Here is a 16284-nt window from a genome sequence, read left to right on the forward strand (position 1 = left end):
TGAAACTTTAAACAACCTCCCAGACACTGCCATGACATGGTCCCCCACCTTTCTCATGCCTTCTTCCTTACCACAGCTCTTAGGTGCGATCCATCTTCTGTCTTAGCCATCTCAATCTCCTGTTTGTCACAGCTGCCTTCTGAGGAGACATCCTTTACCTTGAGCTGTCCTTGCTTTGCTTTCCCTGCTGGGAGTGGTCTCTTTTGGAACTCCAATGCTGGTGTTTGTTCCAAGGTGGGACTCTGCTCTGAGGACTGCTGGGGGCTGCTGGTGCCACTGGTGCAGCTGCTTTGCCCACACGTCTCCTCATTTTCCACTGCTGGTTGTGGCGTTTCTAAGGATTCCTGTTTTCTGGCTGCCACCAGCTCCTCAGGATGAGACCCTGGATCAGAAACACAAATGAATGTAACTACCTGAGACTGAAAACTTGTGTCCTGGGACAAAGCAGTGCTGCCAGAGCCAACACCAACCAAAAAAGCTAGAGAGTTCCCTCCAGGCACAACCACATGTTTCTGGGAGGTTGCCCACCTCCCCAGGCTCCAAACTGCAACAAGCACCATCCTGACTTGCTATCAATTCAACACCCACCCTGCTATAGGTTGGTTTCTTTCCTGCCACAAGATCAAGCTGGAGAAACCTCCACACCACTAAGTTGCAGGGCACTTCCAGCAGCCCAGCTGAAGATCCATATCCCCCTCCTTAACACAATTTACCTCTGGATGCTGCCACTGGCCCCAGCTGTTTCTCCTTGCACTCTGCTGCTTGCTCTGCCTGTGTGTGGGTCCCTGCCTCCAGGGCAGAGGGGCTCGTGCTCTCCACCAGAGGACACAACTCCTCTAGACTGGAAAGGGAATGCTTCTCCTTGGTGGGCACTCGGCAGGGTGTGCTGTTGGTGCTGATGACTGCAGATACCCTCAGCGGGACAGAGACAGCAAATGGCTCCGAGATGTTCAGGGCTTTCCTCTGGTGATGAGGAGAGGCCTCCAAGGGAAAGAGGTTGCTTGGGAAGCTCGACTTGGTGGCTGTTTCAGAGGTGTAGAACATAAGCATTCCTTTGGCTGAAGTCTGCTCTTTTTCAGCATCCTCTGCTACCCGGAAAACCTTCAGCTGCTCAGGGGGTGACTTCATCTGCGGTGTCCGGGGAAGACCTTTCTCCGCACGCAGCTCTGAACTTCCTTTGGCCCCCATGGCAGATCCTTCCCGCTCCCACTCATTCTCCTTGCTGAGGTCGTATGAGCTGCCTGTGCCTCCTGTCCGTATCTTGGTGGGAACAAAGAATCCTCCAGTAGTCACTGACCGTTTGAACCTGCTTTTGTCATCCTCCCCTAGAGACGGGAACATAGGAGCAAGTCAGTGGGAAGCAAAGCACAAGCAAACAAAACTTCCTCTGTGAAGCGCCCTCCTCAATCCCTCCAGATATGAGTCCTGCCATGGTGAACACTCACATTTTCCCACATAGATGGAGACAATAGGCACTGAAGACCTTCTGTGCTCTAGCCCTAGGGCTTCCTTCAAAATGGGCAGGCAGCACAGGACTGAATGCCCTCCAGTGGAAGTCAGTTCAGACTTTTATTAGACACGTTTCTCCAACAGATGCAGCCAAGTCTACGGCTATCACATACTGACACAATGCACATGCCAGGCTTTGTTGGCATTCTGTAAGCCTTTTTCATCTATGAATGGGATTTTTGTGTCCAAAATAACCAAGAAAGAAATCAAAGAAGTCCAACTGCCAATAAAGGTGCAGCTAAACACTGTGGTAACTCTCAGGTGGATGCACTGAGATAAACAACACAGGAAAGAGTCAAAAATACACACACACAGAGGTGGGGACACACGTCAGCAACCATGGCATAAGTACATGAAGATACACAGCATGGTGAGATAGACACAGTCTGCTTATCCATTGAGCGTGGTGAGACACTGGAACAGGTTGTCCAGAGAAGCTGTGGATGCTCCATCCCTGGAACTGTTCAAGGCTTGTTCAAGTGTTGGTACCACCTGGTGTAGTGGAAGGCGTCCCTGCCTATGGCACGGCTGTTGGAACTAGGAGATTTCTAAAGTTCCTTTCAACCCAAACCATTCTGTGATTCCTGCTGCTGAAAATGCAGAGCTGCAATCCTTCCCCCTTACAGGCAGGCTATGGATGTCTCACCTTCCACTGGCAGAGAACACAATGAGTCCATGCTCTTTGCCGGCCGAATAGTTGCTTTTTCTGTGGGAAAAAAAGTTTTAGAAGCAGGTATCAGATCCTGTGGCTTTGCAGGCTTCAGCCCATAAAGATCAAAGGCTGCATACATATAGATAGGCATGCCAGGCAGACATTTTCCATTTCCAAGCATTCCCTCATGTATCTACACCACATGGCTTATTACCCATAACACTTGTCCACACAGCTGGGGATCTGCTAGTGCTAACAACAGCTTTGCACCTGCTGGACATGTGGAGAGCTATACTTAACCCAGCCAGTCAACAGCACCTCCACTCTGAAGCAGTTAAGCATCCCCAAAGCTGTCACGTGCCACTCCCCTCCTTGACTTAGTCAGGCTATTGGTTGTGGGGGACTTTTTAACTAAACTGACATAAATGCCTTCTCACCTCTCATTCCTGACAGCAAATGTTGGGTTATTTTTACATTGCACTCCTGGCATTTGCTGATGTGAGCATACCCTGCCTCCAGCAGGAACTCTGGGAAATTTCTGATGGCAGTAAGTGACCTATTTTGCTGGCCATCCTCACTGGACTTGCTTGTCCAGAAACAAGCTGTCATTTGTTGCTATACACTCTACAGGTCTGCTCCTGAGAGGTTTTGGAAGCCTGTAGCTGTTACTGCTCTGAAAAATGAAGGGAGGTAGGGAAATGTAGCTGGCAAGGAAGACAAGTTATTCTCTGCAGCCCAAAAAGCATCCATGGAGATCTGGAAAATGTCTGAGAGTAAAGTTTGCTGTTTACAGAGTTGCACGAAGTAGGTAAAGCAGAAAGTCAGCAGGCTCGTTGGACTTCATTTGTTTATATAATTGAGGCTTCTGTCTCTGACTCTCAAGTGAGTAAAGGAGAAACTCCAGCTACTTTTTACATCTATATGGAGTCCTGGCTATTTTTTATTTCATAAGATGTGATGTCTTGAGCACTGTTTCTACTTTCCAGGAGGAACAGAATTCAAGCTGGAGAGCTGTGTAAGTAATTCTAAGTGACTTACTGATTTGTGTGCACAGACTCAAGCTGTGCTAAAGCATGTGCTGTTTCATCAGCAGCTTTGTCTGTTCCCTCACATTAGGCTGTAAGCAGAGAGCACTGAAAAATGTAACACAGCAGCACAAAAGTGCGGCTTCTGAAAGGCACTGCTGCAGTGCTGAAAACTCTGCTCACAGCTGTGCATTTGTGTGTTCTGGTGAAAATGTCCAGCCCTCTGTCACTCAGTACTGTCCCTGCAACCAGGCTCAGCCTCCAGGATCTCAGGGGCTGCCATCATTCCTGGGCCTCATTGGGTTAGCACTATTTTGAGACAGAGTATTCCTTATGAAGGTGAGAAGGTGATCCCGTGATCAAAATAGGACAGAGAGCTATTTTGAAGTCTGTCATGGGCACACTGTGTGAGGCCATCTGTACATGCAAAACATGGTGAAGGCAGGGATCCAAAAAGAACTGGATCCAGCATTTGGCTTCACACTCATTTCTGATCCAAATACAGCCTCTCTTATATGTGGTGGTAGCTAATGTTGCCAATACTAATTATTTTATTTGAAGTCTTGCAATGTTAGGCAGTGGTCCTCCAAACACCAGCTTCTGGAGTCATGAGAATATAAAAGAAAAAATGCACCTTTATCTCCCTATAGAAAATAAATTCCTTGACTTGGAGATATTAAAAAAGTCTAGTACTTATAAACCCAAAACTTTTCTTTATTAATTCAAAATAAAAAGGCATTCTTTCTTTCTAAAAATGTGATTACTTTTAAGTCAAGTTCACGATTTTTAGAGCTTGAATCATCATTTCTTAACAGTTGGAACTTGCACTGCCATGTGATTTTCTAGGAAGCAGAGTGTTTATGAGATTGCAGCGCAGGAGAATTTAGAATTTAGGGTTACAGCCAGGAGAAAACACAACTTCTCTCTTGTAAATTCTGCAAAAGCAATGGCCTCCCTCAAAGTGCTGAGAGCCAGAGCTGAAGGTACCCCTGGTGCCCTGCTTTTCACAAAGACACTGAATGCAGTTGGCTCTTTAATGTCCTTTAGTGGAAGGACAGCCTAGGACATCCATTCACTCATATAATGAGCCTTAGGAGACAGAGAAAGGGAATGAAATTCCCTTTCAGGAAAGAGAATGAAATCTTAAAATCAGATGACAAAGTCTAACAAAATCCCTGGAAAGGAGACATGATCAAATAAAATGCAACGAAAAAGAAACAGAAAATGTGGAAATTGAGTGACTTCAACCAAATGGACCAAGGTGGAATAAGGGGCAGTGAAGAGGATCCAAACTTTGCAAATTTAATCCAATTAAAATCCTGACATCCGGGAAGAAAGGTAAACAAAGAGTGAGGAGAAGACAGTAAGGAAATGAAAGGCTGGAAAAAAGAAAATGGAGAATTCCAAAATCAAGTGAAAACACTAAAAGTGAACGGGATGAGAAGAATGCAGGGAAATGGACTGAAGCTTGCCCAAATAATCCTCATTGAAATCACAAGATTTTATTCCCTTTCCTGAAAGGGCTTTCCTGGTTGGGCTGGAATAGTGGATTAATCCAAATCTACATTACATTTTCTAGTCTCCCGACTTGACAGCTGGACAACAGGAGCACATGTATCAGGTACCAAAATGCAATATTTATTGTAGCTGTCTGTCACATTCTCCTGGAAGGGTGTTTCTTCCCATCACAGGAAAATGAGATGTACATGAAACGAGGCAACAAGCACGACCCCATTAGACTATCTCAAGTCTATGGCATTAGTGGCAAGTGGATACAGGTTGTTCCATGACACCAAAAACACAAAAGAAAGCTACAGAGAGAAACATTCAGCTGAAAAGTGCTCTTACCAGAGAGCTTCTGTGCTCTTACAAAGACACTCCCATTCCGACTCAGTTTAGACTTTGATTCCGAGCCAGAGCGGCCCAAATTAAATATTGACTTCCATTTTTTGGACTTGGTGGATAATTTCCTCCTGGAAAGAAAAAAAAGGCTCAGGTGGTCACCAAATCTTAGAGATTTTACTGTTTTAATACCCTCCAAAGGCCTCTTCAAAGGCCTTGGAGCTGTGTCCCCTCAACACTTTACATTTTTTTCTTCTCACACCTCTTTTAAGTCTAAAGTACATGAGGCATAGCTTTACAACCAACACTTCTTGGCTACATAGGAAGCAAGCACGCTGTAAGTTATTTATCTGTACTGCTGATTTAACTATTTCATGGATGGAAAGACACATAAATCTTCACATAGTTGGCTCTGGTATCATACTACAGCAACAGTGATTGAGCAATCAACCATGCTTGTCTCCAGAAAGGAGAGGTTTCCAAGGCTCAGGCTATCCCGCAATAAAGCAAAGTAAAATTGCCTTTTTAACAGGTTTTAATAACACAACGTATGATAACTTCCAGGGAACTGATGGAACTGGTACTGTTTCTCAGTGCACAAAGTTAGGCTTTAAAGACCACGTCTTATGGAAAAAATAAAAGGATTCCTTAATGCAAACTAGCTATTAATGCTTCTCAGGCTAACATTTATTTAATCACAGGTGTTATATACTCATATGCAAGTATAATGTACTAACCAAACAGGAGGAAGTTTAAGAGAAATAAATCAGTCTCTTGTGACTGTCAGAGGAAGTGGGACACCAGTTCCCTATGCCTCTTTGGAAATCCCAGCCTTTGCAGAAAGAAACTGCTTGTCCTAATACAATTTTTTTCTTGTATGCATATTTCTTCATGACGCTCTGTTTCACTTCCTTCATACTCATTCTGACTCCTCCTTCCATCTCCCCTCTTTCAGAGCAAGAATTCCCTTATCTTCCTGTCGTGTTCTCTATATTGGGCTTTCTATCCCCGTATGATGAGTACACAGAGAAGCACATATCAGTCTTAAAAAAGGGACTGATCCTATCTTGGGGATAGGATTTTTCTCTTCAAATGAAAAAGGAGAAGGCACTCTAGAGGGACAAACTTCCTTTTGTCTTAACCTGGTTATCTTCTTGCCAGTATTCTGTTAGATGACTCCTTTTTGCTTTAATATATCAAATGCCAATAAATATTCTTGTTCTGGTGACTTCTGGGTCAGTAGATTAATGAGTCTCCTGTTGCAGAGGGTATAATCTATCATAACCAGGCAGTGGAGTGGCTATATATTAACAGTTAGATAGACCAATAGAGAAATACTAATTCTGGGCAGCTGTGCCAACAACTGCAGCAATCTCAGCTGAAATCAGACTCTTCTCCTGGCATAGACATAGCTGGCATAGGTGCCACTATGTAAATATCTCTTCATGCTGGGAGTGAAAATAAGCCTTCCTTCTTGGCTGTAATTGCAGAGGAACCAGGAGAATGAAGAATCTGAAGTAGGTCAGTGGCATCAGGTGTGCCCTGGACCAGCCACCAGCAGGTGGAACTCGTAGATGAGCTGTGCCCTGACCTGCTCCATCCTCATCCTATGTTTAGCAAATTTCTGAGCTGAAACAAGGATGCAAAGACAATTCATTTGTCCTGCAGGAGGTCTGTAAGGTTCTGCCCTGATGGAGATGAGAACTAGTGAAGCTATGAACTCAGCACCTGCAATACTTCTCAGGAGTAGCTCTGCCTTTTTAGAAGACTCCGAATTTTCTTTGGATAGTGGCAGTATATTCATATGAGTGCATGTGTGGGGGTATCATATTAACAAAAGCATCATTCCAAATCACACTGGGGAGCCTGCAATTTTTGCTTGTGGTTTAAACTCCTCGTGGCACCTACTTGCTGTCAGGAAGGTCAACAACTGTGTGGAAGAGGGACCCAATTACAGGTACAATCTCAGGCAAGCTATTCTCTCTCCTCTCCTTCCGAGCAGGGTGGGATGCAGACAGACTCCGTGCCTGGGCTTCTTCTAGGCTCACCAGTTTCATTGGCAGGGAGGCTGAGGGGAGAGTCAAACTCTTCACAACTGATGCACTCTCTAAAAAACAAGAAAATACATTCCAGCCTGGGGTGAGGAGAGATGAGAGCAAGAGCTTCATGACTTTATTTGACTGGAACATCTCCTGCGGAGGGGGGAAAGAAGTGGCACATGTAGGGAGAAAGGCTTTTTGTCAGATAAGCCTTTCAGCTCCCCAGCAACCTTATCCATCTGAGTATATTCCCAGCAGGGGCCATGCCTGCCAGCCAAAGGCTGTGTTGTGTGGATTTGCTTCCTCTGCTGCAGATGCTTCTATGTGAAGGAGGTGTCTCTGAAAACCACCAGGATTCATACATTCCCTTTACTCCTCCCTAACTCCCTTCCTCCATTCTGCCCCCACCCACCCCCAGTTTTGAAGCAGTTCAGTCCCTGATCCCAATTTGGTGCCCAGTTTTTTCTCTCACTTCTACATCTTTCTCCTTGTCTTGTTTCAGGACAGAGGATTGTTCTAAAAACCAACATTACTTTAACTTTCTAATCCATTTCAGGGCCAGAGAAAGCAGTGTCACTGTAGCCCAGGGAACTAAAAGTATTTATGAGGGCAGTGGCAAAGCCATTTTTGGGTAAGGACGGGCAGAATGAGCTGACACAGGACTGCAAAGGTAGATACTTCCTGAGTACTGAAGGTATCAGAAGTCTTTTAAGTGCATAATATGGGAAGATGCATATTTCTGCAATTATGTAAAGTTCCTGTGGATCCATGCTTTCTCACTTCCCAGTGTTTGCCAACATCACTAAACAGCAAAATCAGCATCTCTGAAAACTATTGATGTCCCAGAAAAAAAAAACCAAATCTCTTTTATAAAATGTCCTCAGGAGCAAGATACAAGTTTTTGGAGCGCAGGATTAATTTTTTTCCTGGGAGTGCCTGGGAGTGTGACCTCTGACTTGGGTGGAAATAGTGGCTGCAGGGCAGGTATTGTTGGAATGAGGATTTGTAACTGGGGGAATCTGAGAGAAGAGCTGAGACTGTGGTTGATGGATTTAGAGAGAAAGCTTAGACCAAGACTGAGAATCAATCTAGTGGTCTTTCTTTTGTGGAAAGGGTTAAGCCACATGAGATCATGCAAAAAATGAGTCATAAGGCAACATGAAAAAACACTACAGGGGGCTAGTATTCAAAAAGAAAATGTTGGAGATAGGGATAAAGAAGACAAAAGAAATGAGATATTGGGCTTAAGGTGTCTTTGACGAAGTTTGTGGTGATTGCAAGGGTCACTGTGCTTGTATTAATAGTTGAAGGGAGAGCTGAACTATGTAGCAAGTGACATGGTAAGTGGCTCAGGGAGGTTGCTACCAATGTTCTCTGGAGAGCTGTCTTTCCTGTTGTTGTTGAAGATCTGATCCACGTGGTTCAGGATGAACTCGATCACTAATTGCTGCACTCGCACCTCCAGGAAAGCTGCATCCCCATTACAGCCAACTGCCTCAATCTCCTTTGACCTGCATGAGGAAAGAGGGGACCAGTACTGAGCACTACCACACACAGCCCCTGGCAAAGACAGATCAGGTTTCTTCCTGCAAGCAAAGCAACAGGGATGATTTCCCCACTCTTTCTGTACTTCTTCCTCTCCTTCCCTCACAGGCCTTCACCCTCTCTCTGTCTTTTCACTCTTTTAAAAATTATTTTATCTGTTTTCTTTGCCATCTCTGCTACTTTCTTTCCTGAATGTGTTATTTTCCCCACTTGGCTTTTACATTCTTCAGCAGGTAAAACTGTGACTGTCAAGTCGCATTCTTCTCCCTTTTTCCTATTTTAGTTATTTCAAGGCAGGGCCTAAAAGACAACACAAGAGCCTTCAAATGCTGCTTCTAGATCTCTACTCAGTGCTTCAATCACCTCTCAGTGAAATCCCTTAGACCCTGCCCAGGTCTTCCTCATGCCAATTTCTTCAATACTTTGCCATGTGCCCCAATAGTCTCTTCTCTGCCCCTCTGTGCTCCCACACTCCTTATCTTGCCAAAGTGTTGCTGAAGAAGTTATCTTTGGGCAATGGATCCTTTGCAAAGTTAATGACTGGTGCATTAGATAACAGCTTGGGGCATTGCCAAGAGGATAACCCTGTAAGGAGACTGCAGTTGCATTGCTTCCTCCTTTCTTTTCCTTCCTGGGACTTGTACTTATGAAAGATTGCAAAGGAAAAACAGACTAAATCTATGCTTAACTTGCAAATAACAACTTTTTAAAATAAGAAACACACAAACCCACAAGCTTCCTTGGATACTGGCAGTGAAACCTTATTCAACCTGGAAAAAAAGCTGTTCTGCTATGCTCTTCCCTTTAGCTGTTCAATTTTTCCGTCTTTGCATTTCCCTCAGGTGATGGGTCATCAGGTTCAGATGCTGCCACTCCCATTGGAGCTCTGCATGGTGCTCTGGATTAGAGGAATCTCTACTGTACCTGAGGAGATTTGGAGCCCACACCAAGGCCAGGTTTCTGGTGTGCATATTGGTCATGTTGCTGAAGGAGGCCAGGTGAGTCAGGTGCTTGATCAAGTATTCCAATGTTCTGGAGTGGTTTCACACAAAGAAAGAAAATGTGTCACATTACCAGTGCCTGCCTGCTGGTACAGCAAGGCTCAGAGCCAGCCCAGTCCCCTCCCCAAGTGTCTGCAATGGCACAACAGAGCCCACGGCACAGAGGAGACAGCACCAGCATTTACATGGGATGGCAGTGAATACCTGAACAGCTGTGCTCTGGGGTGGCCAAGGGTGGGGCATGAACCAAGCCATCCTTAGCATGATGGGAGCAAAGACAACGGCAGATGGATGGAAGAGAGAATGTGATGCTGCCAAGGGTGGAGCTCTCAGCTCTTGCTCAAGCACCTCCAGCAGATCATCTTCTCCTTACCACACTCAGGACACTGCCCAAGGCTGCCACAGCAGTCATACTTGGGGAAGGAGGATGGTAAGACTGAAGCAGGGAGACCTTGTTCTGTCTCTAATAAAGGTTTGTTCAATGATATTTAAATGCCAGATAAATTGTTGCCAGATTTGGAAATGGTGAGTCAGCCTTTGGAAATTGATTTCTGGAAATTAATCCCAGAGCTATTTCAGGCAATATTCCCTGATGAGAGTGCGGTCACCATGCTGATCCTCAGCACCTCTGTGGACACAATCGTACCTGTAATGTGATGGTGGGAGCTCCTGGATGACATTTTGAATTCGTGCCAGCTGCTCATCCTCGGGGAAGCGTGACACTGCTTCCTGCAGGGATACAAGGAAAGAGTACACTGTACACCCTGTCAATGGATTCAGGAGGAGAAGAAGAGGGATGAGAAGGGTCACATGAGACACCCTGTCTCAGAGGGAATGCTCTCTTGCTACCATACAGAGATACTGGAAGAAGAAATTTCTTTGTGTGCCCAGCACAGAAGGGATTCTCTGCACAGTTATTCCATGTTTCAGCACACCATGCCCAGACATGGTGGTCAGTATTTATAGGAGAGGGGCATTCAAGGACTTAGACCTTCTATTACAAATTACAGGGGTTTTTTTTGCTTGTGTTGGTTTGTTTTGCTTTTCTTTTCATGGGGTATTTTTTCCTTCTTTTCCTTTTTTAACTTGGGCAATGATGGGTGAAACAGAAAGAGAAGAGAAACAGAGAAGTGAAGGTAATAGAAAAAGCAAAAAGCAATTACACCCCCCCCCCCCCCAAAAAATAACCTGTTAAAAATAAAACATGTTTTTTAAGCTCTGTGTTATAAGAGCACCTTGGATATACATGTTCCGTATTCAAAATAAGCAATATTTTTACTATCATAAGAACATAGCAGAGGAGATTGTTTGTGTGGGTTTGCATCTTTCATGATGCAAGAAGTCTTAGCAGAGTCCCTGCCCGCAGATTAATAAAATCTTATACTCAGTGTTAGACAGAATCAAGGTTATACATCTCAGTCTTGAGCAAATCTCTACAGACCAAGAGCTCAGAGAGTCATGAGAAGCTTTTGTCAGCATTCCTAGGAGTTCGCTTCATTGGTGTTCATCTGTTCAGCTATTCCCTTTCAATATTTGTGCTGGGGGAGGACAAGCCACCAACCAGTTCAAACAGAGCATGATTGTCTGGGAACCTTCTTCTACCCACCCTGCCTCTGGAGAGAGTTTGGAGAGAGTTCAAAGGAAGATGCTGCGACCCACACTGCCAGCACAAGCTTTGCCTCCAGAGAGATGTCAGCACTGCCCGGGGAGGAAAGGAAGGGAACAACCCTTCCCAAGCCACTTGTCACTTAAACATCATGAACCTGAAATTACCAGCCACCGCTAGAGAAGCATCTTCTTGAAGCAGTCACCATGATGATACTAATACCACTGCTGGTTTTGTCACTGCCCTTTTCCCTGCAGATTAGTTCTCCTCTACAACCATCACATTGCCAGTTTCCAGGCCAGAGAAGTGATGGCAGATCAAAACAAGTGAGCTCACTAGTTATCTATATATGAGATGCACAAAAAGGCAGGTTAACTCCCACAAAAAAACCAAAAAAAACCCCCACCAACCTATTCCACTCCCAAAAAAAAAAAAATTAAAAAAAAAAAAATCCAAGGTATAAGTGCTCTTGTAATCTTGTAACCTTGTCCAAAGATGGAGACCAAGAGAAATAAACACTTTAACTGGTGCATCTAAAGCATTAGATTTAAACTAGATTATACACAATATTTTCTTCCCTGATGCACATTTTAATTCCAATATTCAACCTTCCAGGTCTCAAAGACCTAATGATTAGACAGCAAGCAAATACCAGCTTCTCTGAGGTCCTGACCCATTCAGTCCTCCAAGCCACGTGTCTGACCCACACGAGCTGTGCTTTTGACATCTGAGGAGCCCTTCAAAACTGCAGATTACAGCAGCAGAATACAGAATTCAAGGAAGAAACAATGTTTCCAATTATTGTATATATGTTCATCATGGTATGCATTTATGCCGTTTAATATTTTTTTCAACTCCTCTAGTGATTCTGCGAGTGCACAATTAATGAGCCCTGTTTAACAAGTGTAATGAAGTCCAGAGAGAGAAAGTAAACTTGGCCTCCTAGAGCTGATTTGCTCTGAGGGAGTACTTGGTCCCTCTATGCCCAGGCTAGAACAAGCCAAGCAGAGTCAAATTATCTGTCCTGAGAAACAAACATCCATTACTGGGATACAACATGGCAATCATCTGGCAAAAATTTATAGCCAGCGAGGTCATGACCAGGATGTTACAACTGAGAACTTGACATAGTGATGACCAAAAGGCCAACCCCTCCCTAATCATTAAATATTTGATTTTCCTTAGACAGAAATGTCTGAATCACTGTGGTGACTCAACAGTGCAGCCTATCCCAACTCGCAGACAGCTCTGGCTCAGTCAGGCTGTGATTAGCATGTGTTCTTTATTCCTACCAGCACTTGTCTGCTGAGGTACAGCTGCCACTGTTCCCTGTTCAGACACCCCACGCACACACACCTTCCTAGTGAGTTTTCTGCTCCTTGGGGAATTGGTCTTGTTTCTTTCTTTCCTCCTGGTGTCTGACTGTGCTTCCTGTCAGCCGGGTTACCAATTATAAATCCCTACTGAGCAGGCTTACATGAATAATGGATTTTGTGGCTAAGTGGAAAAACTGAAAAGCCAGAGATTAAAAAAGAAATCTTTTTGGGCAACACAAAGTGACAACATTTTGGGAAGCTGGCATAAGATTTTAGAAAACAACTGTTCAAGATTGACCAAAATCATTGCACTCAAACAGAAATTATAATTTAAATTTGGAACCCTTTTCTGAAAGACATTTTATGTAAGTCTGATATGTTGATGTAATGTGGAAACATTTCCTTTAGAAAGTACTTGTAAAAGAAACACTCAACTACAGACATGTTTTCCCTTTTGTTTTTGAATAAAGCTATTTACCAAATGTATCTACTGAAAATCTGCAAGTCATCATCTCAAAACTTCACTTTTCAGCAAATATTCTTTCCTAAAAAAAGTTTCCATCTAAATCTTAATGTTTCCTTTAGGGCATTTTTTATTACATAAATCAGTGGTGATAGCCAAGAAGACACCAGCCAAATAGTTCCAACAAGAATGAGATTCATCAGTTACAGTGAAAGACTGAATGATACCCTGTATTTTCAAGATGCTATTCCTCCTGACTGTCTCCAGCAATCCTACTCCATATCATCAGAATCCTTTTATCCTGAGGATACTGGTCAACATTTCAAATCTGCTCAGGATTTTCCCTGAAGATTTGGCTATACATCACTTTGAAACAAAGACCAATCTTACTTAAAATTTGGCATTGGAACAGCAAGACACCTAACATTACTGCACGTCTGTCAGGCAGCACAGCAAGCCACTCTACCCCATGATCCCCAGCAGAGTCATGTCCCTAACAGCTCTCTGACCTCTTACAGCAAGTTCCTGCTTGGCTGGTCTCATCTGGCTCTGCTGCACAGCAAGCACTCTTTGCACTGATGCCTCTTACCAGAGCAGGGAATCTTTGGAGAGCGTCTCCTTGTAAGGACCCTGTGGACAGTGCCTCCTGTGCCACAGCAGTGTCACTTGGAAGTGCTTGATTCGCGATAGAGATAACTCAGACAGCAACACCTGATTTTGAGGAACTTCTATGCAACATCTGACATTTTTGGCAATGACTGTCGCCTCCTCCTCCCAAGCAAATGGGAAAGAGTAGGATGACAGAAATTCTTAACAAAGGACGGATGTTTCTAACACTGTAAAAACAATCTTTCCCATCCCCCACATCAGTTATCTTGAGAAGTTCATGAATTCTTCTAGCTGAAAGTGCATACCTTCAGCACACAAGATTTCAGCCTTGATGGAATGTAAATTTGTTGGCATCATAAAAAACTGAAAGTAGATTTAGAATGCTAAGAAACAGGCAGCTTTAATAACAAACATAACCTGCTGTGCCACCTTTTAATAAGATATTATCTGTCATCAAAATTAGCCAAGTCTCTTAAAAATTCAGGCTTTGTGGTCTTATATTTCTGCTCCCCCACAGTCAGCTCCGAAGCTCCAACTGTACCCGTGTATAATCTATGGCTGTTTTCCAGAATCAAGTAACTACTCCTTGAATTGTAATCTCTTTAAACAAAGTTAGAGATTTCTGCTTGGCCAGCTGCCACTTTCCTCTGCCATTTGTATTTATAGTGTGATCATGATGGACCTGATATGCCATATCTGGCATAACCGATATCCTCATTTGCAGTCCAACAAACAGTACGAAAAATGTGACAGATGCAGAAAAGTTTACACATGGGCTGGGAAATCAGTTTGTGCAGGTGTCAGGGACAGTTGGAGGGACAGGGAGGAGGAAACCACACCGCTGTGAGTATAATCACAAGCCCAGGTGACCTAGAAGACTCTCAGTGATGGACAGCAATGAGGAAAAGAAATATAATTAGTAGTGCTGGGAGAAGGTGCACAGTGGGGAGAGAAAGAGGCAGCAGGGAAGCAATGCAGTGAAAAAATGAGCAAGATAAAGGGGAGAAAACACCAGACAAACTGAGAGAAATAAACATGAAATGGTGAAAAGAAACAAGGACAGGAAAAAAGAGCCAACACAAGATGAGAAGGGAAGAGGACTGAGAAGTGTTTATATGGATAGATGGACCAGAAGCCAGGACATTGGAGTGAATCCCAAACAGCTGTCATGGAGGAATCTGTAGCACATCCACTCTGCAGGAGAGGAACAAGAACAGCCAAGGGTCTCACCGTGAATTTCTCATAGAGCTCATAAGTGAGGAGAGGGTTGGGCAGTTCCCTGAAGTACAGCTTGCAGAGTGACCCCACACAGTGGATGTCCTGGAGATAAACTTCCCTTGTCAGATCTGGGCATTGGTCAGAAACAAACTCTTGTCTGAAACAACATGAAAACATAACAATATGGGTGAATAGGAGCTGTAGCAGGCCAGTACTCCACCCTAAGTACTTGCTTACAGCTAGAGAAAAAACAAATGGGAAAGCAGATGTCCCTGCAGGCTGGCCCCAAGTTCAGGCCCTGAGGTTTCAGTTAGTCTTCATTATCCCAAACACAGGGAATGCACCTCAAACTGATGTAAAGAGATTGCTTTGTCCCAAAGTGAGAGAGAGCAACTCGGCATTTGCACGGAGACCCTCCATCCCTTTCCCACTAACAGATGCAGAGGGAGATATAGGGGTTTTGGGGCTAATCCCTAAAATGTTGTCTTCCCCTGTTACCAGCTTCAAAGACAGTTTCTCTTCTGCATCAGTGTGGAGCCCTGTTGGCCACAGTCTGTACGTGAGGAACTAATACCAAACAGGTATGGAAAAAGGTCCCTGAATCCCTCTGACACTCCCAAACATTGCCCTTACCTCAGCTTCTGTATGTTGGATGTCACTCCTGAGAGTCGGTAGATCCCATCCACAATGCCATGAGTCTCAATGAACTCTGCACAGCTCTTCAGTACATAAGGGACTACAAGAGGAAAGCAAAATGTCCAATGAATACACACTGACAGCTCACACAAGTCACCACAGAGACAGTTCTATGAAAAAATAGCAGAAGCTCTCTGAGGATGCAGGGAAGGGTACAGCAATGAGAGAAATACAAATACAGGGCAAATAAAAAACAATGCCTGCAAAGTGGCCATAAGAATATGCTGCAGTTGTGCCATGCAATTCTCATTGACATGTGACAATGACTGACCCTGAAGTCACAGTAACATAGCAAAAAGAAAGGTAGAGTTTCCCCCTCTTCCTTTTTCTTCCAAAATAGAATAAAAGCTCTTTCATTCTAATTGAAAGCATGTGGTAAAGCATGAGGTCCTGGGAACCTCCATCCTCCCCAGTATAGAGCTCCAGCCTTGCTGAATTGTGCCAAAAGGTCTCATTGGCTTGGATAACAATCAGAGAAGCATTCACACTTCCATATAAGCCTACGTACCCACAGTTTAGTGCTCATAAATCCCACTGAGGGGGTATAAAGTTCAAATATTGACTAGATCTGCACACTTACAAAATCTGACATCGGCTTCAAAATAACTCCATCAGCACAGCTAGACAAAGACTTAACCAGTCCTAAAGCTGAGAGGAGATGGAGGCACAACATTTACATCCAGACTTGGACCCAAAGTATATATTTATTTTTTCCCCATTATATAGGTATAAGAACCCCCCATTCTCTTGATCAGATCAAGCC

General features: G+C 44.1%; 1 protein-coding gene across 1 annotated transcript in view; it reads right to left on the reverse strand.

Moving 5' to 3' along the window:
• Positions 1 to 16284, reverse strand: part of ARHGAP31 (Rho GTPase activating protein 31) — a 59846-nt gene that overhangs the window by 8274 nt on the left and 35288 nt on the right. Inside the window, exons 2-11 of the mRNA XM_056487658.1 lie at positions 15459 to 15561; positions 14838 to 14982; positions 10260 to 10342; positions 9537 to 9644; positions 8433 to 8578; positions 6937 to 7135; positions 5035 to 5159; positions 2156 to 2215; positions 714 to 1325; positions 72 to 382 (exon numbers count right to left, since the gene is read on the reverse strand). Of these exons, the coding sequence (XP_056343633.1) occupies positions 72 to 382; positions 714 to 1325; positions 2156 to 2215; positions 5035 to 5159; positions 6937 to 7135; positions 8433 to 8578; positions 9537 to 9644; positions 10260 to 10342; positions 14838 to 14982; positions 15459 to 15561 (1892 nt within the window). The remainder of the gene's footprint in view (positions 1 to 71; positions 383 to 713; positions 1326 to 2155; positions 2216 to 5034; positions 5160 to 6936; positions 7136 to 8432; positions 8579 to 9536; positions 9645 to 10259; positions 10343 to 14837; positions 14983 to 15458; positions 15562 to 16284) is intronic.

The sequence above is a fragment of the Oenanthe melanoleuca genome, chromosome 1, assembly GCF_029582105.1.
Source record: "Oenanthe melanoleuca isolate GR-GAL-2019-014 chromosome 1, OMel1.0, whole genome shotgun sequence".
NCBI classification, from domain to species: Eukaryota; Metazoa; Chordata; class Aves; order Passeriformes; family Muscicapidae; genus Oenanthe; species Oenanthe melanoleuca.